The sequence below is a fragment of the Pristiophorus japonicus genome, chromosome 4 (genome assembly GCF_044704955.1).
Source record: "Pristiophorus japonicus isolate sPriJap1 chromosome 4, sPriJap1.hap1, whole genome shotgun sequence".
NCBI lineage: Eukaryota > Metazoa > Chordata > Chondrichthyes > Pristiophoridae > Pristiophorus > Pristiophorus japonicus.
Window position 1 is genome coordinate 9,583,231 of NC_091980.1, and position 23,428 is coordinate 9,606,658.

At 49.1% G+C, this 23,428-nt stretch overlaps 1 protein-coding gene across 1 annotated transcript in view; it reads right to left on the reverse strand.

Annotated features, from left to right (window-relative positions):
• apbb3 (amyloid beta (A4) precursor protein-binding, family B, member 3) overlaps nt 1–23,428 on the reverse strand; it is a 75,875-nt gene that overhangs the window by 47,554 nt on the left and 4,893 nt on the right. Inside the window, exons 2-6 of the mRNA XM_070877161.1 lie at nt 20,666–20,865; nt 20,062–20,153; nt 11,346–11,403; nt 6,347–6,493; nt 3,292–3,419 (exon numbers count right to left, since the gene is read on the reverse strand). Of these exons, the coding sequence (XP_070733262.1) occupies nt 3,292–3,419; nt 6,347–6,493; nt 11,346–11,403; nt 20,062–20,153; nt 20,666–20,865 (625 nt within the window). The remainder of the gene's footprint in view (nt 1–3,291; nt 3,420–6,346; nt 6,494–11,345; nt 11,404–20,061; nt 20,154–20,665; nt 20,866–23,428) is intronic.

The window sequence follows — 23,428 nt, forward strand, 5'->3', positions numbered from 1 at the left end:
TCCAGTGAGTATAATCCTAGTCGATCCAGTCTTTCTTCATATGTCAGCCCTGCCATCCCAGGAATCAGTCTGGTGAACCTTCTCTGCACTCCCTCAATATAGCAAGAATGTCCTTCCTCAGATTAGGAAACAAAAACTGCACACAATACTCAAGATGTGGTCTCATCAAGGCCCTGTACAACTGGAGTAAGACCTCCCTGCTCCTGTACTCAAATCCCCTCGCTATGAAGGCCAACATACCATTTGCTTTCTTTACTACCTGCTGTACCTGCATGCCTACCTTCAATGACTGATGTACCATGACACCCAGGTCTCGTTGCACCTCCCCTTTTCCTAATCTGTCACCATTCAGATAATAATCTGCCTTTGTGTTTTTGCCACCAAAGTGGATAACCTCACACTTATCCAAATTATACTGCATCTGCCATGCATTTGCCCATTCACCTAACCTGTCCAAGTTCCCCTGCAGCCTCCTAGCATCCTCATCACAGCTCACACTGCCATCCAGCTTAGTGTCATCTGCAAACTTGGAGATATTATGTTCAATTCCTTCGTCTAAATCATATATTGTAAATAACTGGGGTCCCAGCACTGAACCCTGTGGCACCCCACTAGCCACTGCCTGCCATTCTGAAAAGGACCCGTTTATTCACACTCTTTGTTTCCTGTCTGCCAACCAGTTCTCTATCCACATCAATACATTACCCCCAATACCATGTGTCTTAATTTTGCACACTAATCTCTTGTGGGACCTTGTCAAAAGCCTTTTGAAAGTCCAAATACACCACATCCACTGGTTCTCCCTTATCCACTCTACTAGTTACATCCTCAAGAAACTCTAGAAGATTTGTCAAGCATGATTTCCCTTTCATAAATCCATGTTGACTTGGACCGATCCTGTCACTGCTTTCCAAATGCACTGCTATTACATCTTTAATAATTGATTCCAGCATTTTCCCCACAACTGATGTCAGGCTAACCGGTCTATAATTCCCTGTTTTCTCTCCCTCTTTTTTTAAAAAGTGGGGTTACATTAGCTACCCTCCAATCCATAGGAACTGAACCAGAGTCCATGGAATGTTGGAAAATGATCACCAATGCATCTACTATTTCTAGGGCCACTTCCTTAAGTACTTTGAGTTGCAGACTATCAGTCTCTTCAATTTCCCCAACACCATTTCCTGACTAATAAGTATTTCCCTCAGTTACCTCTTCTCGCTAGACCCTTGGTCCCCTTGTATTTTCGGGAGGTTATTCGTGTCTTCCTTAGTGAAGACAGAACCAAAATATTTGTTCAGTTGGTTTGCCATTTCCTTGTTCCCCCATTATGAATTCACCTGATTCTTCACTAATCTTTTTCTCTTCACATATCTATAGAAGCTTTTGCAGTCAGTTTTTAATGTTCCCAGCAAGCTTCCTCTCGTACTCTATTTTCTCCCTCCTAATTAAACCCTTCGTCATCCTCTGCTGAATTCTAAATTTCTCCCAGTCCTCAGGTTTGCTGCTTTTTCTGGACAATTTATATGCCTCTTCCTTGGATTTAACACTATCCCTAATTTCCCTTGTTAGCCAGTTGAGCCACCTTCCCCGTTTTATTTTTACTCCAGACAGGGATGTACAATTGTTATAGTTCATCCATGTGATATTTAAATGTTTGCCATTGCCTATCCACCGTCAACCCTTTAAGTATCATTCACCAGTCTATCCTAGCCAATTCACATCTCATACCATCGAAGTTTCCTTTCTTTAAGTTCAGGACCCTAGTCTCTGAATTAACTGTGGCACTCTCCATCTTAAATGAAGAATTCTACCATATTATGGTCACTCTTCCCCAAGGAGCCCCGCACAACCAGATTGCTAATTAATCGTCTCTCGTTACACATCACCCAGTCTAGGATGGCCTGCTCTCGAGTTGGTTCCTCGACATATTGGTCTAGAAAATCATCCCTTATACACTCCAGGAAATCCTCCTCCACAGTATTGCTACCAGTTTGGTTAGCCCAATCAATATGCAGATTAAAGTCACCCATGATAACTGATGTATCCTTATTGCACGCATCCCTAATTTCCTGTTTGATGCCATCCCCAACCTCCCTACTACTGTTTGGTGGTCTGTACACAACTCCCACTAATGTTTTCTGCCCTTTGGTATTCCGCAGCTCTACCCATACAGATTCCACCTCATCCGCGCTAATGTCCTTCCTTACTATTGCGTTAATCTCCTCTTTAACCAGTAACGCACCCCACCTCCTTTTCCTTCCTGTCTGTGTCTGTCTGTCCTTCCTGAATATTGAATACCCCTGGATGTTGAGTTCCCAGCCTTGGTTACCCTGGAGCCATGTCTCCGTAATCCCAATTACATCATATCCGTTAACAGCTATCTGCGCAGTTAATTCATCCACCTTATTACAAATGCTCCTCGCATTGAGACTCAGAGCCTTCAGGCTTGTTTTTTTTTAAACTGTCCTTTTAGAATTATGTTGTAATGTTACCCTTTTTGATTTTTGCCCTTGATTTCTTTGCCCTCCACTCTTGCTTTTCTCCTTCCTACCTTTTGCTTCTGCCCCCTTTTCACTTCCCTCTGCCTCCCTGCATAGATTCCCATCCCCCTGCCATTTTAATTTAAACCCTCCCCAACAGCACTAGCAAACATTCCACTGAGGACATCGAGAGTCACGGGGCGGGAGCGTCTAGCGAGCAAGGTAAGCGCTTATCTTTATTTATTTTTTAGCATTTATGTATTAGTGGGTGTGGGGGTGTGTGGGGGGGGGGGAGGGGAAAGTGTGGGTGTGGGTGTGGGTGTGGGTGTGGGTGTGGGGGGGGAGGGAGGGGGAAGTGTGGGTGTGGGGGGGGAGGGAGGGGGGGGGGGGGGGAAGTGTGGGTGTGGGTGTTGGGGGGGGGGGGGGGAAGGGAAGTGTGGGCAGCTTTTTCTTTTCACTTTTTCCCCTCTCGCATGCCGGCAGCCGACCGTGGGGAAATTCGGTCTCCCCCCACCCCCGCCAGCTCCCACTCCTTGGACCCCCGAGGGCAAATGTGCAACACCACTTTTAGCACCGCGCTCTCATCTTTGGGCGACAAAACCGAATTTTGCACAGTTTGAGGCAGTGAGTACCGCCCGGCGGTAAAACCAGTGCCCAGCCGGTATCACCACCTCACACACGGCCGGACCCAATTTACACACCCGACGTCCTAGAAACCGGGTTGCAATTTTAGAAATATTTACACAGTCCACTCAACACAGGGCTTTCCCTCCCCCCGAGAGTGTCAAGGGACGGAGAGACGAGAACTCACCTGCCATTGTTACAACCAACTCCCCACACACGGATGTTGATAATTGGTTGAGAATGAATCAGACTGTGGTGGACAGGGTCCACGAGGCTCAGAGTGTCCTTCCTCATAACCATCACCATATCCTGACCCTGCGTTAAGCAAATTAAAGTGTTAAGGAGCAGAAAACGACACCCAACCCAACAAGTTTGCCCCTTAATTATTCCACCCCGGTCCAAAATCTTACTCCGAGTCCCCAGTCCCACCTCCCCCTCCCCCAGTCCCACATCATTTGAAATTTAAAAGTTATCGGGTACACCAGGGTCAAGAACCTAATGCAACCGGTCACCAAAAATAACCCTTGAATGTCTTAACCCAAAAGATTATTTGCAGCGTTGTGTATAGAATCACTTTGCCCAACTGGTGCATGCCATCTCCCACCCCTCTTCCTCTCACCCTGTCAGAATATATTCTGGTCCTTTTTCCCACGTGTTTATTTAGCTTCATCTGTGCTATTTGCCTCAACTATTCCACGAGTTCCACATTCTCACCACTCTCTGGGTGAAGAAGTTTCTCCTGAATTCCCCATTGGGTTTATCAGTGACTGCCTTATATTGATGGCCCCTAATTCTCGTCTCCCCCACAAGTGGAAATATCTTCTCTACTTCTACACTTTCAAACCCTCTCATAATTTTAAAAGACCTCTATCAAGTCACCCCTCTGCCTTTTCTTTTCTAAAGGCAAGAGCCTCAGCCTGTTCAATCCACCTTGATAATTCTAAACTCTTAGTTGTGCTATCATCCTTGTAAATCTTTTTTGCACCATTTCCAGAGCCTCTACATCCTGTTTTGTAATATGGTGACCAGAACTGTGCGCAGTAACTCTTATGTATAGAAACATAGAAAATAGGTGCAGAAGTAGGCCATTCGGCCCTTCGAGCCTGCACCGCCATTCAATGAGTTCATGGCTGAACATGCAACCTCAGTACATGCAACTTGCCACCAGGGGGCACACCTGAGGGAGACCCAAGGGTCACCTGGGGCAAGCCGGGGGTATAAAAGATGATTCACTATGCTGCTTCTCCACTCTGGAGTCTGAATAAAGAGACTAAGGTCACAACAGTTTGAGCTTACAAATACAGTCTTGTGGGTTTATTCTGAACACAAGAAACTCCAAGTGTGGTTTATTGAGGAAAGCAAGCTTAGATTTGTTTTAAATGTACTTTTCACCGATGTCAGTCTAAGTGGGCGCAGATCACCTTGGCTAATTCCTTCTGACCGGTTATGTTTTCGGTACCACCTCACAAACACACAGCTTTAAGCTGGCTGATAACTTCAGGAACGAGTCAGGTGACCTGGCCTGTTCATTCTTGTAAACAGCAATGGCTGCAATGCCACATTAGTCCTCTGGGTGGAGCTATATATATGACACGACCCTCGACACGGGTCGGTGGTCACCTGACCAGGAATGGCTCCTTTATTAAATCACAACTGCAAAAAACAATCTATTGAATCAGTTCTGAAGAACGGTTCATCGACCTGAAATGTTAACTCTCTTTCTCGTCCCAGAGAGGCTGCCCAACCTGCTGAGTGTTTCCAGCATTTTCTGGTTTTATTGCACTTACTTTTCTTCAAACACCTTTATATTGCTCTCCGCCTTATCAAACGAACAAATGCATTTTTAAATCAATTCATTCCTGGGGATGTGAGCGTCGCTGGCAAGGCCGGCATTGATTGCCCATCGCTGATTGTCCTCGAGAAGGGAGACGAGAACGAGGGGGCGTAATCTTAGAATAAGGGGCCACCTGTTTAAAACTGAGGTGAAGAGGAATTTCTTCCTTGAGGCTTGTAAATCTGTGGAATTCTCTGCCTCAGGGAGCTGAGGAAGCTGGGACATTGAATAAACTTAAGACAGAGATAGAGTTTCTTAACCGATAGGGGATTAAGAGGTTATGATCAGCCATGATCATATTGAATGGCAGTGCAGGCTCGAAGGGCCCAACGGCCTGCTCCTGCTCCTATTTTCTATGTTTCGATGTTATGGGGAGCGGGCGGGGAAGTGGAGCTGAGTCCATGACCGGATCAGCCATGATCGTATTAAATGGCGGTGCAGGCTCGAGGGGCCGTATGGCCGACTCCTGCTCCTATTATGTTCTTATTAGAAGGTGGTGGTGATGGGCCCTTTGTAGAAGTTTTTGATACAACTGAGAGGCTTGTTTGGCCATTTCAGAGGGCTGTTAAAGTCAACCGCGATGGCCCAGGACTGGAGTCACACAGAGGCCAGACCGGGTCCAGTTGGGATTTGTCGATAATTCGACTGCTTTTAATTTCCAGCTTTCTGAATTCTTCCATTCTGGGATTTGAACTCACATTCTCTGGATTATTCGAGCAAGTCACTAGATTTGAGTAGACCAGCAACATAACCCCGACACTACCTCACCTGCAAGGCACAATAAATTATAGACTGGCTGCGTGCAATTTCACCCCAACATAAGAAATAGGAGCAGGAGTTGGTGAGTTGGCCATTTGGCCCCTCGAGCCTGCTCCGCCACTCAATAAGATCATGGCTGATTTGACCATGGACTCAGTTCCACTTCCCTGCCTGTTCCCCATAACCCTTCACTCCCTTATTATTCAAATATTTGTCTATCTCCACCTTAAATATATTCAATGACCCAGCCTCCACAGCTCTCTGGGGCAGAGAATTCCACAGATTTACAACCCTCTGAGAGAAGAAATTCCTCCTCATTTCCGTCTCAAATGGGCGGCCCCTTATTCTGAAATGATGCCCCCGCCCCCCCCAGTTCTAGGATCCCCCACGAGGGGAAACATCCTCGCAGCATATATTTCAAGATTCTGGACACATGCGAGGGCTTGAGCCCATTCCAGTTTAACGCAATTGCCGATTTACGCAGGAGGCTGTGAAAAGTTCTGCCTCCACCTAGTGGACTACCGATGTACTGCAACTACTGGTGTAAATAGTAAAGCGCCCCGCGGCAAGGTCACATGATGACAGGTTTCTGCGTTGAGAGCCCTTGGGGAGTGACGTCGAGGGGTGGGGTACGACTATTGTAACTCACCTCTCCCCAGGCCGCCCCGATATGTCGTCCTTCACATTTACTGTAGGAGAGCTGTTGGATGCAGTTGTTGACAGCGATGCTGCTTTTCCCCGGAGTCAGGTCCTCTTCTGGGATCTCCACCCAGCCCAGGGACCGCACTGCAAAGCACTGCACAGAGTGGGAAGCACAGGAGACCAATGTTTAGTTCGACAGAAGACCACGATTTGGTTCTACCTGTGGGCCAGGGATGATGGGGACCTTACCTATATGTCTCAATATGCATAGAGACACTCCGAGAGGAATTGTGATGGCCTTGTATTCAACCTGACGGAATACCCGTTATACTTTAGTTGCTTACCGATGCCAGGGTTGCAGGGTGTACACAGCACGCGGTGTCCACCGGTACACTCGCAGCCTTCCACGAGAGGTGGGCGCCGGAGTGCACCATCGTCCCTGTGACCAAATGTTAATTTGACCGTTTAATGTCTAAAGTTTAATTTGTTTAAGTTTGGCGGTTTTAGTGCCCCCCCCCCCCCACCCTTTCATCAAGGGGCACTTGATTTCATGATTTATTGTCCTACAGATGCAACAAAATAGTTGCAGGGTACACACACCCCTGGCACATGGAGGCCAATCGTCCAATAGCGTCCATGGCCCCAAGTTCCCACGGCTCTTGCATTCTGGATTCTTTTAGGTGTCAGAAGTTCATGGGTTCAAGTCCCAGTCCACAGACCCTAACACAAAAATCCAGGGGGACTCTCCCAGCGCAGTGCTGAGGGAGTGCCGCACTGTCGGAGGTGCCGTCTGTCAGATGAGATGTTAAACCGAGGGCCATAAATTATCCCGAGGCGCCATTGGAAGAAGAGCAGGGCAGTTCTCCCCGGTGTTCTGGCCAATATTTATCCCTCAATCACCATCACTAACCTAAATTATCTGGTCATTATCACATTGCTGTGTGTGGGAGCTTGCTGTGCGCAAATTGGCTGCCACGTTTCCCACATTACAACAGTGACTACACTCCAAAAGAAAGTACTTAATTGGCTGTAAATGCTTTGGGATATTGTGAATTGCAGTTATTGTTGTAATGGAGAAACCACTTTACTTAATTTAAATTGACTGGTTTCATAACGTGTTTCATAATCTTCCTGGACTTTAGCAGGCAGCAGAACAATGATAACTCTAGACTGACGTAGGGTTTGATTGTCAAACAAATGTATTAAACAGTTAGAGAATATGTGAGCAGCAACACTGATAACTGGTAGATTTTAAGGAACTACAGGTTGAACCTCCCTTGTCCAGAACTCCCTTATCCAGAACCACCCCTTGTCCAGAACCATTCCCGGCCACCGGGTGGCGCATGCGCAGAACTCCGACATGAACAAATTGAAGTTCTTCCTCGCTGCCGATTCCCGCAATCGCTGGCCTGACCCCACGATCCACCGTCCCCCATCATGATCTCTCTGCCGCACTCCCAGCCCCAAGCCAGCCAGCCCCGATATCCCCTTGCTCAATACCTGTACTCCTGTATGGCTCAGAGACATGGACCATGTACAGTATACACCTCAAGTCGCTGGAGAAATACCACCAACGATGTCTCCGCAAGATCCTGCAAAACCCCTGAGAGGACAGACGCACCAATGTTAGTGTCCTCGGCCAGGCCAACATCCCCAGCATTGAAGCACTGACACACACTTGATCAGCTCCGCTGGGCGGGTCACATTGTCCACATGCCTGACACAAGACTCCCAAAGCAAGCGCTCTACTCGGAACTCCTTCACGGCAAATGAGCCCCAGGTGGGCAGAGGAAACATTTCAAGGACACCCTCAAAGCCTCCCTGATAAAGTGCAACATCCCCACCGACACCTGGGAATCCCTGGCCAAAGACCACCCTAAGTGGAGGAAGTACATCCGGGAGGGCGCTGAGCACCTCGAGTCTCATCGCCGAGAGCATGCAGAAACCAAGCGCAGGCAGCGGAAGGAGCGTGCGGCAAACTAGTCCCACCCTCCACTTCCTGTCCCACCTGTGACAGGGACTGTGGCTCTCGTATTGAACTGTTCAGCCACCCAAGGACTCATTTTTAGAGTGGAAGCAAGTCTTCCTTGATTCCGAGGGACTGTCTATGATAATGACCTGTACCACCCAATTTAACGTGACCACCATTGGTCCGGAAAAAATCCCTTATTCAGAACTGGCCAGGTCCCGAGGATTCCGGATAAGGGAGGTCAACCTGTATTATGCTTAACTAACTCCTTAAATTGGTAGAAAATAATAATTGACACTGCTACACTAAACCACATCACATAGAATTTACAGTGACAGGCCATTAGGCCCGGCTGGTATATGCCGGTGTTTATCACAGAACAGTATGGCACAGAAGGAGGCCATTCGGCCCATCGAGTCTGCGCTGGCTCTTTCGGAAGAACAATCCAGTTAGGACCTGGTGATACACAAGAACATAGGAATTAGGAACAGGAGTAGGCTATCTAGCCCCTCGAACCTGCTCCGCCATTCAACAAGATCATGGCTGATCTGGCCATGGACTCAGCTCCACTTACCCGCCCGCTCCTCATAACCCTTAATTCCCTTATTGGTTAAAAATCGATCTGTGATTTGAATACATTCAATGAGCTAGCCTCAACTGCTACCTTCGGCAGAGAATTCCACAGATTCACAATCCTCTGGGAGAAGAAATTCCTTCTCAACTCTGTTTTAAATTGGCTCCCCCATATTTTGAGGCTGTGCCCCCTAGTTCTAGTCTCCCCGACCAGTGGAAACAACCTCTCTGCTGCGATCTTGTCTATCCCTTTCATTATTTTAAATGTTTCTATAAGATCACCCCTCATCCTTCTGAACTCCAATGAGTAAATACCCAGTCTATTCAATCCATCATCATAAGGTAACCCCCTCATCTCCGGAATCAGCCTAGTGAATCGTCTCTGTACCCCCTCCAAAGCTAGTATATCCTTCCTTAAGTAAGGTGACCAAAACTGCACGCAGTACTCCAGGTGCGGCCTCACCAATACCCTGTACAGTTGCAACAGTACCTCCCTGCTTTTGTACTCCATCCCTCTCGCAATGAAGGCCAACATTCCATTCGCCTTCCTGATTACCTGCTGCACCTGCAAACTAACTTTTTGGGATTCATGCACAAGGACCCCCAGGTCCCTCTGCACCGCAGCATGTTGTAATTTCTCCCCATTCAAATAATATTCTCTTTAATGTTTTTTTTTCCCCCAAGGTGGATGACCTCACATTTTCCGACATTGTATTCCATCTGCCAAACCTTAGCCCATTCACTTAACCTATCTAAATCTCTTTGCAGCCTCTCTGTGTCCTCTACACAACCCGCTTTCTCACTAATCTTTGTGTCATCTGCAAATTTTGTTACAATACACTCTGTCCCCTCTACCAGGTCATCTATGTATATTGTAAACAGTTGTGGTCCCAGCACCGATCCCTGTGGCACACCACTAACCACCGATTTCCAACCCGAAAAGGACCCATTTATCCCGACTCTCTGCTTTCTGTTCGCCAGCCTATTCTCGATCCATGCTAATACATTTCCTCTGACTCCGCATACCTTTATCTTCTGCAGTAATCTTTTGTGTGGCACCTTATCGAATGCCTTTTGGAAATCTAAATACACCACATCCATAGGTACACCTCTATCCACCATGCTCGTTATATCCTCAAAGAATTCCAGTAAATTAGTTAAACATGATTTCCCCTTCACGAATCCATGTTGCGTCTGCTTGATTGCGCTATTCCTATCTAGATGTCCCACTATTTCTTCCTTAATGACAGCTTCAAGCATTCTCCCCACTACAGATGTTAAACTAACCGGCCTATAGTTACCTGCCTTTTGTCTGCCCCCTTTTTTTTTTAAAAAACAGAGGCGTTACATTAGCTGCTTTCCAATCCGCTGGTACCTCCCCAGAGTCCAGAGAATTTTGGTAGATTATAACGAATGCATCTGCTATAACTTCCGCCATCTCTTTTAATACCCTGGGATGCATTTCATCAGGACCAGGGGACTTGTCTACCTTGAGTCCCATTAGCCTGTCCAGCACTACCCCCCTAGTGATAGTGATTATCTCAAGGTCCTCCCTTCCCACATTCCCATGACCAGCAATTTTTGGCATGGTTTTTGTGTCTTCCACTGTGAAGACCGAAGCAAAATAATTGTTTAAGGACTCAGCCATTTCCACATTTCCCATTATTAAATTCCCCTTCTCATCTTCTAAAGGGACCAACATTTACTTTAGTCACTCTTTTCCGTTTTATATATCTGTAAAAGCTTTTACTATCTGTTTTTATGTTTTGTGCAAGTTTACCTTCGTAATCTATCTTTCCTTTCTTTATTGCTTTTTTAGTCATTCTTTGCTGTTGTTTAAAATGTTCCCAATCTTCTAGTTTCCCACTAACCTTGGCCACCTTATACGCATGGGTTTTTAATTTGATACTCTCCTTTATTTCCTTGCTTATCCCTTCACGGGAATATATTTTTGTTGAACACTATGAAAGAGCTCCTTAAAAGTCCTCCACTGTTCCTCAATTGTGCCACCATTTAGTCTGTGTTCCCAGTCTACTTTAGCCAACTCTGCCCTCATCCCACTGTAGTCCCCGTTGTTTAAGCATAGTACGCTCGTTTGAGACACTACTTCCTCACCCTCAATCTGTATTACAAATTCAACCATACTGTGATCGCTCATTCCGAGAAGATCTTTTACTAGATCGTTTATTATTCCTGTCTCATTACACAGGACCAGATCTAAGATAGCTTGCTCCCTTGTAGGTTCTGTAACATACTGTTCTAAGAAACAATCCCGTATGCATTCTATGAATTCCTCCTCAAGGCTACCCAGTGCGATTTGATTTGACCAATCGATATGGTGGTTACTGATCAAGTCACAGGTCCTTTGGAGATTTGGGGTCAAATTGCTATCTGATGCGTAAAGCAATAATTGTATGGGATAGGTTTCCCCACAGAACAGACAAGAGACAGAGAGGTGCCATACCTTGGAATCGGGATCGCTGTTGAGCTGGGGGCTGCTGTCTTGCCAGGGCAGCTCATCCCTGCAAAACAGAACACTCTTCTCAGGAGCAAATCATCTGAATTGAGAAATCAGCATTAAAGAAATAACTTGCATTCATATAGCGCCTGTCACAACCTCCGGATGTCCCAAAGCGCTTTACAGCCAATGAAGTACTTTTTGAAGTGTGGTCACTGTTGTAATGCAAGGAAACGCAGCAGCCAATTTGCGCACAGCAAGCTCCCACAAACAGCAGGAGATAATCTGTTTGTTTAAGTGATGTTGGTTGAGGGATAAATATTGGCCCCGGGACGTAGGGGAGAACTCCCCCCGCTCTTCTTCAAAATAGTGCCGTGGGATCTTTTAAGTCCACCCAAGAGGGCAGATGGGGTCTCAATGTATTGTCTCATCCGCAAGACAGCACCTCCTCAGTACTGCCCCTCCGACAGTGCAGCGCTCCCTCAGCACTGCCCCTCCAACAGTGCAGCGCTCCCTCAGCACTGCCCCTCCAACAGTGCAGCGCTCCCTCAGCACTGCCCCTCAAACAGTGCAGCGCTCCCTCAGCACTGCACCGGAGTGTCAGCCTAGATTTCTGTGCTCAAGTCCCTTGAACCCAGGACTTTCTGACTCAGAGGCAAGAGCGCTATCCACTGAGCACCGGCTGATATTTATGAGATGAGAGGGTTCTCCTCTGAGGAGAGATTGAGTAGATCGGGCCTATACTCTATGGAGTTTCGAAGAATTAGAGGTAATCTCATTGAAACATGTGAGATTCTGAGGGGGATTGACAGGGTAGTTGCTGAGAGATTGTTTCCCCTGGTTGGAGGGTCCAGAACCAGCGGGGTGGGGGGGGGGGGCACAGTCTCAGGTTATGTTACGGGACCAGTAATCCTCCAGGTTTGGACTAATGATCTGGAGACGCGAATTCAAATCCTAACCACGGCAGCTGGGGAATTTAAATTCAGATAATTAAATGAATCTGGGGGGAAAAAAAAAAAGTGGTCGGCCATATATGACTGAGATGAAAAGGAATTTCTTCACTCAGAGGGTTGTAAATCTTTGGAATTCTCTGCCCCAGGAGGGCTGTGGACGTTGAATCATTGAGTATATTCAAGGCTGAAGTCGATAGATTTTTGGACTCGAGGGGATTTGAGGGTAATGGGGATCGGGCGGGAAAGTGGAGTTGAGGTCGAAGATCAGCCATGATCTTGTTGAATGGCGGAGCAGGTTCGAGGGGCTGTATGGCCGACTCGTGCTCTTTGTTCTTATGCAATAGGATGATTTCAGTGTTCCCTTTATTGAGGAGGGGTGTATTAGTGCTGGGGGGATGGGGTGGGGTCGATTTGCTGAATTGGCCATGCTGACGTGAGCCTCGATTCCCCTCGAGTCCAAAAATCTAGCTCGCTCAGCCTTTGAAACATAGAAACATAGAAAATAGGTGCAGGAGCAGGCCATTCGAGCCTGCACCACCATTCAATATGATCATGGCTGATCATGCAACTTCAGTACCCCATTCCTGCTTTCTCTCCATACCCCTTGATCCCTTTAGCTGTAAGGGCCACATCTAATTCCCTTTTGAATATATCCAATGAACTGGCCTCAACAACTTTCTGTGGTAGAGAATTCCACAGGTTCACAATTCTCTGAGTGAAGAAGTTTCTCCTCATCTCGGTCCTAAATGGCTTACCCCTTATCCTTAGACTGTGACCCCTGGTTCTGGACATCCCCAACATTGGGAACATTCTTCCTGCATCTAACCTGTCCAATCCCGTCAGAATTGTATATGTTTCTATGAGATTCCCTCTCATTCTTCTAAATTCCATTGATTATAAGCCCAGTCGATCCAGTCTTTCTTCATAGGTCAGTCCTGCCATCCCGGGAATCAGTCTGGTGAACCTTCGCTGCACTCCCTCAAAAGCAAGAATGTCCTTCCTCAGATTAGGAGACCAAAACTGTACACAATATTCCAGGTGAGGCCTCACCAAGGCCCTGTACAACTGTAGTAAGACCTCCCTGCCCCTATACTCAAATCCCCTAGCTATGAAGGCCAACATGCCGTTTGCCTTCTTCACCGCCTGCTGTACCTGCATGCCAACTTTCAATGACTGATGTACCATGACACCCAGGTCTCGTTGCACCTCCCCTTTTCCGAATCTGTCACCATTCAGATGATATTCTGCCTTCCTGTTTTTGCCACCAAAGTGGATAACCTCACATTTATCCACATTATACTGCATCTGCCATGCATTTTCCCAGTCACCCAACCTGTCCAAATCACTCTGCAGCCTCTTAGCATCCTCCTCACAGCTCACACTCAGCTTAGTGTCATCTGCAAACTTGGAGATATTACGTTCAATTCTTTCATCTAAATCTAAATATAGTAAATAGCTGGGGTCCCAGCATTGAACCTTGCGGTACTCACTAGTCACTGCCTGCCATTCTGAAAAGGACCAGTTTATTCCTACTCTTTGCTTCCTGTCTGCCAACCAGTTCTCTATCCACGTCAACACATTACCTCCAATACCATATGCTTTAATTTTGCACACTAAACTCTTGTGCGGGACCTTGTCAAAAGCCTTTTTGAAAGTCCAAATACACCACATCCACTGGTTCTCCCTTGTCCACTCTACTAGTTACATCCTCAAAAAATTCGAGAAGATTTGTCAAGCATGATTTCCCTTTCATAAATCCATGCTGACTTGGACCGATTCTCTCAATGCTTTCCAAATGCCCTATTACATCTTTAATAATGGATTCCAACATTTTCCCCACTACCGATGTCAGGCTGACCGGTCTATAATTACCCGCTTTCTCTCTCCCTCCTTTTTTAAAAAAAGTGGGGTTACATTAGCTACCCTCCAATCCATAGTCCATAGAATGTTGGAAAATATCACCAACGCATCCACTATTTCCAGGGCCACTTCCTTAAGTACTCTGGGATGCAGACTATCAGGCCCTGGGGATTTATCGGCCTTCAATCCCATCAATTTCCCTAACACAATTTCCTGACTAATAAGGATTTCCTTCAGTTCCTCCTTCTCGCTAGACTCTCGGTCCCCTAGTGTTTCCGGAAGGTTATTTGTGTCTTCCTTTTTGAAGACAGAACCAAAGTATTTTTTCAATTGGTCTGCCATTTCTTTGTTCCCCATTATAAATTCACCTGATTCTGACTGAGCCTCCACAGTCCTCTGGGGTAGAGAATTCCAGAAATTCACCACCCTCGGAGTGAAGAATCGCTGGGCTCTGATGTACGGCAGGGAAACCCAGGGTGTAAGCGTACAGCCTGGCTCCCTCGATTACTGACACCAGCAGCCATCACCCAACTGCACATTTGCAGGGCCACGTTTTCACCGGTAGTTCCCCCGATTGAACACAGGCACAGGAAGAGTCCGTTCAGCCCACCGAGCCTGTTCCACCATTGGTTTAGACCACAGAAAGGTCTGCATCTTAACTCCACCCTTGGTCACGTAACACTTAATATCCTTGCCCTCGAAAAAAAATTCTTCAATCTCAGCTTTTACATTTTCAATTGACTCCCCAGTTTCATAAGAACATAAGAAATAGGAGCAGGAGTAGACCATACGGCCCCTCGAGCCTGCTCCGCCATTCAATACGATCATGGCTGATCTGATCATGGACTCAGCTACAATTCCCTGCCTGCTCCCCATAACCCCTTATCATTTAAGAAACTGTCTATCTCTGTCTTAAATTTATTCAATGTCCCAGCTTCCACAGCTCTCTGAGGCAGCGAATTCCACAGATTCATAACCCTCTGAGAAGAAATTTCTCCTCATCTCAGTTTTAAATGGGTGGCCCCTTATTCTAAGATCTTGCCCTCTGGTTCTAGTCTCCCCCATCAGTGGAAACATCCTCTCTGCATCCACCTTGTCAAGCCCCCTCATAATCTTATACGTTTCGATAAGATCACCTCTCAGTCAATAGCTTGTTGGGGGGTGAGAGAGTTCCAGATTCCACTACCCTTTGTGCTTCCTGACATCACCCGTCAATGGCCTTGCTCTAATTTTGAGGTTGTAAGAATTAGGAGCAGGAGTCGGCCATTCGGCCCCTTGAGCCCGCTCCGCCATTCAATACGATCATCGACCTCAATTCCACTTTCCCACCCGATCCCCATATCCCTCGATTCCCTTAATATCCAAAAATCTATCAATCTCTGTCTTGACCATACTCAACAACTGAGCCCCGCCAGAGGAAATAGTTGCTCTATCTACCGATCAAATCCCTTAATCATCTTAAACATCTCGATTAGATCATCCGTTAATCTTCTGTACTCAAGGCAATATAAGCCTCGTCTATGCAACCTGGCATCAGACTTTAACCCTTTTAGCACCCTGATCACCCTTGGGATGCAGCAACGGGCAGAGATAGATTCACCATCTGCTGTTGGCACAGAACGCACTGACTACAGGTGCTGAGGTAGCTCTGTCTCCCCACACAAACTGCTTTTAAGAAAGACTTGGATTTATAAAGCACCTTTCACGACCACCGGACGTCTCAAAGCTCTTTACAGCCAATGGAGTACTTTTGGAGTGTAGTATCTGGTGTAAACAGTCCAAAACGTACTTCATCAGCTGTAGAGCAGTTTGAGACGTCCGGTGGTCGGGAAAGGTGCTATATAAATGTAAATCTTTTTCTTTTAAGGACGCGTTTATTTCTGCAATCCCACCCCCCAAGCTTCTCCCTCCCTCCCTCCCCGCTAGCCTCTCTCTCTCTCTCTCTCTCTCTCTCTTCCCCTCCCCCCCACCAGTCTCTCTCTCTTCCCCCCCCCACCAGTCTCTCTCTCTTCTCCCCCCCACCAGTCTCTCTCTCCTCCCCCCCCCCCCGGTCTCTCTCCTCCCCCCCTCCCACCAGTCTCTCTCTTCCCCCCCCCCACCAGTCTCTCTCTTCCCCCCCTCCCACTAGTCTCTCTCTTCCCGCCCCCCCACCAGTCTCACTCCTCCGCCCCCCCCCACCAGTCTCTCTCTCTTCCCCTCCCCCCCCCACCAGTCTCTCTCTCTTCCCCCCCCCCACCAATCTCTCTCTCTTCCCCCCCCCCACCAGTCTCTCTCTTTCCCCCCCCCCCCCCACCAGTCTCTCTCTTTCCCCCCCCACCAGTCTCTCTCGTCGTCCCCCTCCCACCAGTCTCTCTCTTCCCCCCCCTCCCACCAGTCTCTCTCTTCCCCCCCCCTCCCACCAGTCTCTCTCTTCCCCCCCCTCCCACCAGTCTCTCTCTCCCCCCCACCCCCACCAGTCTCTCTCCCCCCCCCACCCCCACCAGTCTCTCTCCCCCCCCCACCCCCACCAGTCTCTCTCTCTCTCCCCCCACCCCCACCAGTCTCTCTCTCCCCCCACCCCCACCAGTCTCTCTCTCCCCCCACCCCCACCAGTCTCTCTCTCCCCCCACCCCCACCAGTCTCTCTCTCCCCCCACCCCCACCAGTCTCTCTCTCCCCCCACCCCCACCAGTCTCTCTCTCCCCCCACCCCCACCAGTCTCTCTCTCCCCCCACCCCCACCAGTCTCTCTCTCCCCCCACCCCCACCAGTCTCTCTCTCCCCCCACCCCCACCAGTCTCTCTCTCCCCCAAACCCCACCAGTCTCTCTCTCCCCCAAACCCCACCAGTCTCTCTCTCTCTCTCCCCCTCCCCCCACCCCACCAGTCTCTCTCTCTCCCTCTCCCTCTCCCCCCACCAGTCTGTTTCACCCCCTCCCCCCAGCCTCTCTCTCCGCACCGCCACCCCCCCCCCCTACCCAAGAGTCCTCTCTCTCTCTCTCTCTCTCTCTCTCTCCTCTCCTCCCCTCCCCCCGCCCCCCTTCCCGGGACCGCCACCACAGGAATGTGTAAGTGGTCCATCCCGAGGTCTCACTGACTTTGCAAATCAAAACTCGATCCGCTTTGACTTCCTGAAGGGACAGAGGACAGAACTCCCCAGAAGACAAGGGCCAGCATAAGTGCCTTAACCCAGTCCAAGTGCATGCCTCCCCCAGCCGAAGTGCCTTACCCCAGTGCAGGTGCATCCCCCCCACCCCACCATGGATGGGGCAGGCATTGTGTACGGATTGTTAACAGGTTTATTGGGTATGAAGTGAATAGTGACACTGTCATGACTTCTGGATATTATCCACTCCAACGATGTCCCTTGTAGGGGTTTGTAAGAACATGATCCGTCTTCCGAGTTCCCTCTTCTCCCTCTGACACCCTCCCTGCCCCACCCCGTCCCAGCCTCTCTCTTCCCCCCACCCCCTCTCCCCACAGCCTCTCTCTCTCGCCATCGAGTCCCCGCCACCCCCCCTCCCGCCGCTCTTGGCCTGCCCCCACCCACGCCATTCTTGGGCCCCTCCCCCCCCCCGGCCACACTCGGGCCCCTCCCCTCCCCCCCCCACTCTCGGACCCCCCCCCGGCCACTCTCGGACCCCTGCCCCTCCACCCCCCCCCGCCACTCTCGGGCTCAGGCCCGCTCGGGGGAAGGGAGTCGGAGGCTCACGTCCTGCTTCTTGGCATCATGGAATGATTCAGCCGGAGGGGGGGGGGCGGAGCATGACAGGGGGCGGGGCTTGTCACCTGTCGGTTACAAAAGTGCAGTACAAATAGTTACATCGTTCTTTTAATGCAGCCAATTTAACATAAGAACATAAGAATTAGGAACAGGAGTAGGCCATCTAGCCCCTCGAGCCTGCTCCACCATTCAATAAGATCATGGCTGATCTGGCCGTGGACTCAGCTCCACTTACCCGCCCGCTCCCCGTAACCCTTAATTCCCTTATTGGTTAAAAATCTATCTATCTATGATTTGAATACATTCAATGAGCTAGCCTCAACTGCTTCCTTGGGCAGAGAATTCCACAGATTCACAACCCTCTGGGAGAAGAAATTCCTTCTCAACTCGGTTTTAAATTGGCTCCCCCTTATTTTGAGGCTGTGCCCCCTAGTTCTAGTCTCCCCGACCAGTGGAAACAACCTCTCTGCCTCTATCTTGTCTATCCCTTTCATTATTTTAAATGTTTCTATAAAATCATCCCTCATCTTTCTGAACTCCATCGAGTAAAGACCCAGTCTACTCAATCTATCATCATAAGGTAACCCCCTCATCTCCGGAATCAGCCTCGTGAATCGTCTCTGTACCCACTCCAAAGCTAGTATATCCTTCCTTAAGTAAGGTGACCAAAACTGCACGCAGTACTCCAGGTGCGGCCTCACCAATACCCTGTACAGTTGCAGCAGGACCTCCCTGCTTTTGTACTCCATCCCTCTCGCAATGAAGGCCAACATTCCATTCGCCTTCCTGATTACCTGCTGCACCTGCAAACTAACTTTTTGGGATTCATGCACAAGGACCCCCAGGTCCCTCTGCACCACAGCATGTTGTAATTTCTCCCCATTCAAATAATATTCCTTTTTACTGTTTTTTTTCCCAAGGTGGATGACCTCACATTTTCCGACATTGTATTCCATCTGCCAAACCTTAGCCCATTCGCTTAACGTATCTAAATCTCTTTGCAGCCTCTCTGTGTCCTCTACACAACCCGCTTTCCCACTAATCTTAGTGTCATCTGAAAATTTTGTTACACTACACTCTGTCCCCTCTTCCAGGTCATCTATGTATATTGTAAACAGTTGTGGTCCCAGCACCGATCCCTGTGGCACACCACTAACCACCGATTTCCAACCCGAAAAGGACCCATTTATCCCGACTCTCTGCTTTCTGTTAGCCAGCCAATTCTCGATCCATGCTAATACATTTCCTCTGACTCCGCGTACCTTTATCTTCTGCAGTAACCTTTTGTGTGGCACCTTATCGAATGCCTTTTGGAAATCTAAATACACCACATCCATCGGTGCACCTCTATCCACCATGCTCGTTATATCCTCAAAGAATTCCAGTAAATTAGGTAAACATGATTTCCCCTTCATGAATCCATGTTGCGTCTGCTTGATTGCACTATTCCTATCTAGATGTCCCGCTATTTCTTCCTTAATGATAGCTTCAAGCATTTTCCCCACTACAGATGTTAAACTAACTGGTCTATAGTTACCTGCCTTTTGTCTGCTCCCTTTTTTAAAAAAAAGAGGCGTTACATTAGCTGCTTTCCAATCCGCTCCCCAGAGTCCAGAGAATTTTGGTCGATTATAACGAATGCATCTGCTATAACTTCCGCCATCTCTTTTAATACCCTGGGATGCATTTCATCAGAACCAGGGGACTTGTCTACCTTCAGTGCCATTAGCCTGACCAGCACTACCCCCCCTAGGTGATAGTGATTGTCTCAAGGTCCTCCCTTCCCACATTCCCGTGACCCAAGCACAGTAAGTTCCCACAAACAGCAATGTGATAATGACCCTATAATCAGTTTTTTTTGTTATGTTGATTAAGGGATAAATATTGGCCCCAGGACACCGGAGATAACTTCCCTGCTCTTCTTCGAAATAGTGGCCCTGGGATCTTTTACATCCACCTGAGAGTGCAGACGGGGCCTCGGTTTAACGTCTCATCCGAAAGGCGGCACCTCCCTCAGCACTGCACGGAGTGTCGGCCTAGATTCTTTTGTTCAAGTCAGTGGAGTGGGACTTGAACCTACGACCTCTGACTCAGAGGTGAGGGTGGTGCCTACCGAGTCGCCCATGGTCCGTCGCTGAGTGCAGTTGCCTCGGCGACCTGTCTGCAGAACATCAATGAATAAACGCCTCAGAGTGTTGCGCTGCCTTACCTCAGGTTAAGTGATGACGAAGCTGGCATTGAGCTCTCGAACTTCCCGCCTCTGGAGACACGATGCGCGGCAGCAGAACCTGGGACAACAGCCTGAGGGAATCCGAACCAGGGAGATTGCAGTCAGAACACAGACAGAACCAGGCAGATTACAGACAGAACACAGACAGAAATGGGCAGATTACAGTCAGAAACAGGGAGATTGCAGGCAGAATACAGGCAGAATACAGGTAGAAACAGGGAGATTTCAGTCAGAACACAGACGGAATTGGGCAGATTACAGTCAGAAACAGGCAGAATACAGGGAGATTGCAGGCAGTATACAGGCAGGAAGTTCCAGTCAGAATCACTGTCTCAATACCCCACACACATTCCTGTAAACTGACACAGATTGCCTTGCTCTCATTTATACTAACACAATTGTAGCAACTTGAACATACATGTACCCACATTTACTTAGACTGACACACATGTACGCACATGCACTTTATAATGAGTGACTCTCGCATAGTCACACCCTCACTCACACCGACGAATTAAAAAGTCCTCATGCATCTTGCTCCAATATGAATGGTGGCTCCGATGCCCTTTTCGCGCTCTCTCACCTTGTGCTCCAGGGTTGGGGATAGGGCCGTCGACAGTTTATCGGAGCCGAGGCTGATATCGGAGGTGCAGGCCGGGTGCTGCCATTGGGTGGTGCCGGTTGGCACATGCCAATAGTACGTCCCACTCGTGTCCCTGATCGTTCTCCACCCCGGGGGGAGGTCTGGGTCCATCTCCAGTGATTGATCATTCCACAGGTTATCTGTAAACACACCGTTGAAACAAAAACACGCAGTGATGATCCGATCTGGAATGCACGGACACAAAGAGCAGTGGAAGCATATTCCATAGAATTGGATAAATACTTGAAGGGAAAGTACCCTTAAACCGCCCAAATCACCCAGAGAGGTCACAAAATGGAGGGTGTGGGAACGATGTCAGCCCTGGAGTGTTTGATGGGACAGTGTAGAGGGAGCTTTACTCTGTATCTAACCCCCTGTACCTGCCCTGGGAGTGTTTGATGGGACAGTGTAGAGGGAGCTTTACTCTGTATCTAACCCCGTGCTGTACCTCCCTGGGAGTGTTTGATGGGACAGTGTAGAGGGAGCTTTACTCTGTATCTAACCCCGTGCTGTACCTGCCCTGAGAGTGTTTGATGGGACAGTGTAGAGGGAGCTTTACTCTGTATCTAACCCCGTGCTGTACCTCCCTGGGAGTGTTTGATGGGACAGTGTAGAGGGAGCTTTACTCTGTATCTAACCCAGTGCTGTACCTGCCCTGGGAGTGTTTGATGGGACAGTGTAGAGGGAGCTTTACTCTGTATCTAACCTGTTATGTATTGTCCAGGTACATTAAATGTATAAATACAATGGTGCACCACAGAGGGCGCTGTAGTGGGAGACCTGAAAGTACCTGCAAGACAGACTATAAAAGGCTGCCCACCACACCTGAGAGGCACTTTGGAGTTACACAATAAAAGGATGAAGGTCTCAGCAGTAACTACAACACCAGACTGTGTGGAGTCAGTAGTTTGAGTGCTACATACATCACATTGGCGACGAGGGCACGGATGAACTTCACGCAACCATGGCTACTCTGGGCTCGCTAAAGGATTTTACCGTAGGCAATGATTGGGAGGCCTTTACGGAAAGGCTCGAGTACTACTTCACAGCAAATGACCTGACGGGGAACACGGACGCACTGAGAGAGAAGCGTAAGGCGATATTGCTTTCCAGTTGTGGCGATGACGTTTACTGTCTCGTCAGGGATTTGCTGGCACCCACGAGCGCCAGGGACAAGTTTATATGAGGAGCTGATTGAACTCATTTGTGACCAACTGAAACCGAAGGAGAGCATCCTCATGGCCAGGCACAAATTCTACCACCACTGCAGACCTGAGGGCCAGGATGTCATCAAATATGCTGCGGACCTCAGGAGACTCGCAGCGCCGTGCGATTTTGGCACACACCTTGACGAGGCGTTGCAAGATGTCTTTGTTATGGGGATTGGCCATGAGGGTCTCCTTCACAAGCTGCCATCCACTGAACCTACAGTCACCTTGCAGCAAGCCACCACCATCAGCCGGGCATTTATGACCTCGACTTGCAGCACCAGGCAGATGATCCACACAGTCTCGAACCCGGTAGACACTGTCCACAGGATAGCGCTCACCACGGACAAAACTGCAGAACGTGGCTCTGCCCGGGGCAGAGAGCACGGACCTCGGGATCTTGGAACTCAGAGTCCGCTGAGGGAGGCCAATCAAGCAGCACCATGCTGGCGCTGCGGAGGAAGCCATGGGGCTCACCGGTGCAGGTTTGCAGAGTATACGTGCAATGCCTGCCACACGAAAGGCCACCTTCAGTGTATGTGTAAAAGAAACACGACTCACCGTGTGGCTGAGGAGATGGTAGAGGGTCCATTTTCCAGCGAGGAGCAGACAGAAGATGATGAGGCGTTTGGACTGTGTACGTGTACCGACGGTTCGGCCCCAGTGACTACAGAAGTCAAGATTAAGGAGTCCCAGTGAGTATGGAAGTGGACACTTGGATCGGGTCCATCGTTGATGAGTCAGGAAACTTTTGATAAACTGTGGGTCAACCCAGCTGCACGACCCAAGCTGGTCCCGGTCACAGCGAAGCTGTGCACCTACACCAAGGAACTGATATCCGTTCTCAGCAGGGCGGATGTGCAGGTATCTCACGGGGGCGGGACGCACGGTTTACCTTTGTGGCGATGGGCCGCCGCTTCTCGGCAGGAGGTGGATGGGAAAGATCCGTGGGAGCTGGGAAGACTTCATTCCTCCACAGACCGCTGTTCCCCGGGGTTCCCAAAGAGCAGCGCCGACCGAGCTGGAGGAGGAAGAAGCCTTTCATCTGCAGCCTTAATCCCCACACAGGCGACAGCAGCCCAGAACTCCTGACCTCAAGCAATCCTGCAGCCTCAGCCTCCGCAGACGAGCAGACCCTGGAGGAGTAGTCTTGTAGGTGCGGGCTGGCGGGGTGCTGCGGGCGATGAGCGGGAGGTCCATTGATGGCCGACAAATCCGGGGGGCCCATGCAGAGGAAAAGTTGGGCGGTGGTAGCAGCCGCAGGAGAGGCGGCAGTTGTGGGGACAGCGATAGGAGCGGAGACTACAGCGGCGGTGCTGGAGGCTACGGCGGTGGCTGGTGTGACTCGGGAGAACGCGAGCCAGAGGGCGGATGCGGCAGCAATTACGGAGGCCGCTCTCACAAGGACTATGACTGAGAGTCCAGGGAGCCACTTCTGCCAGAATCAAGATAAGTTGCTCTGGGCCGTTTTTCTTCTCTTTCTTTCTTTCTTCTT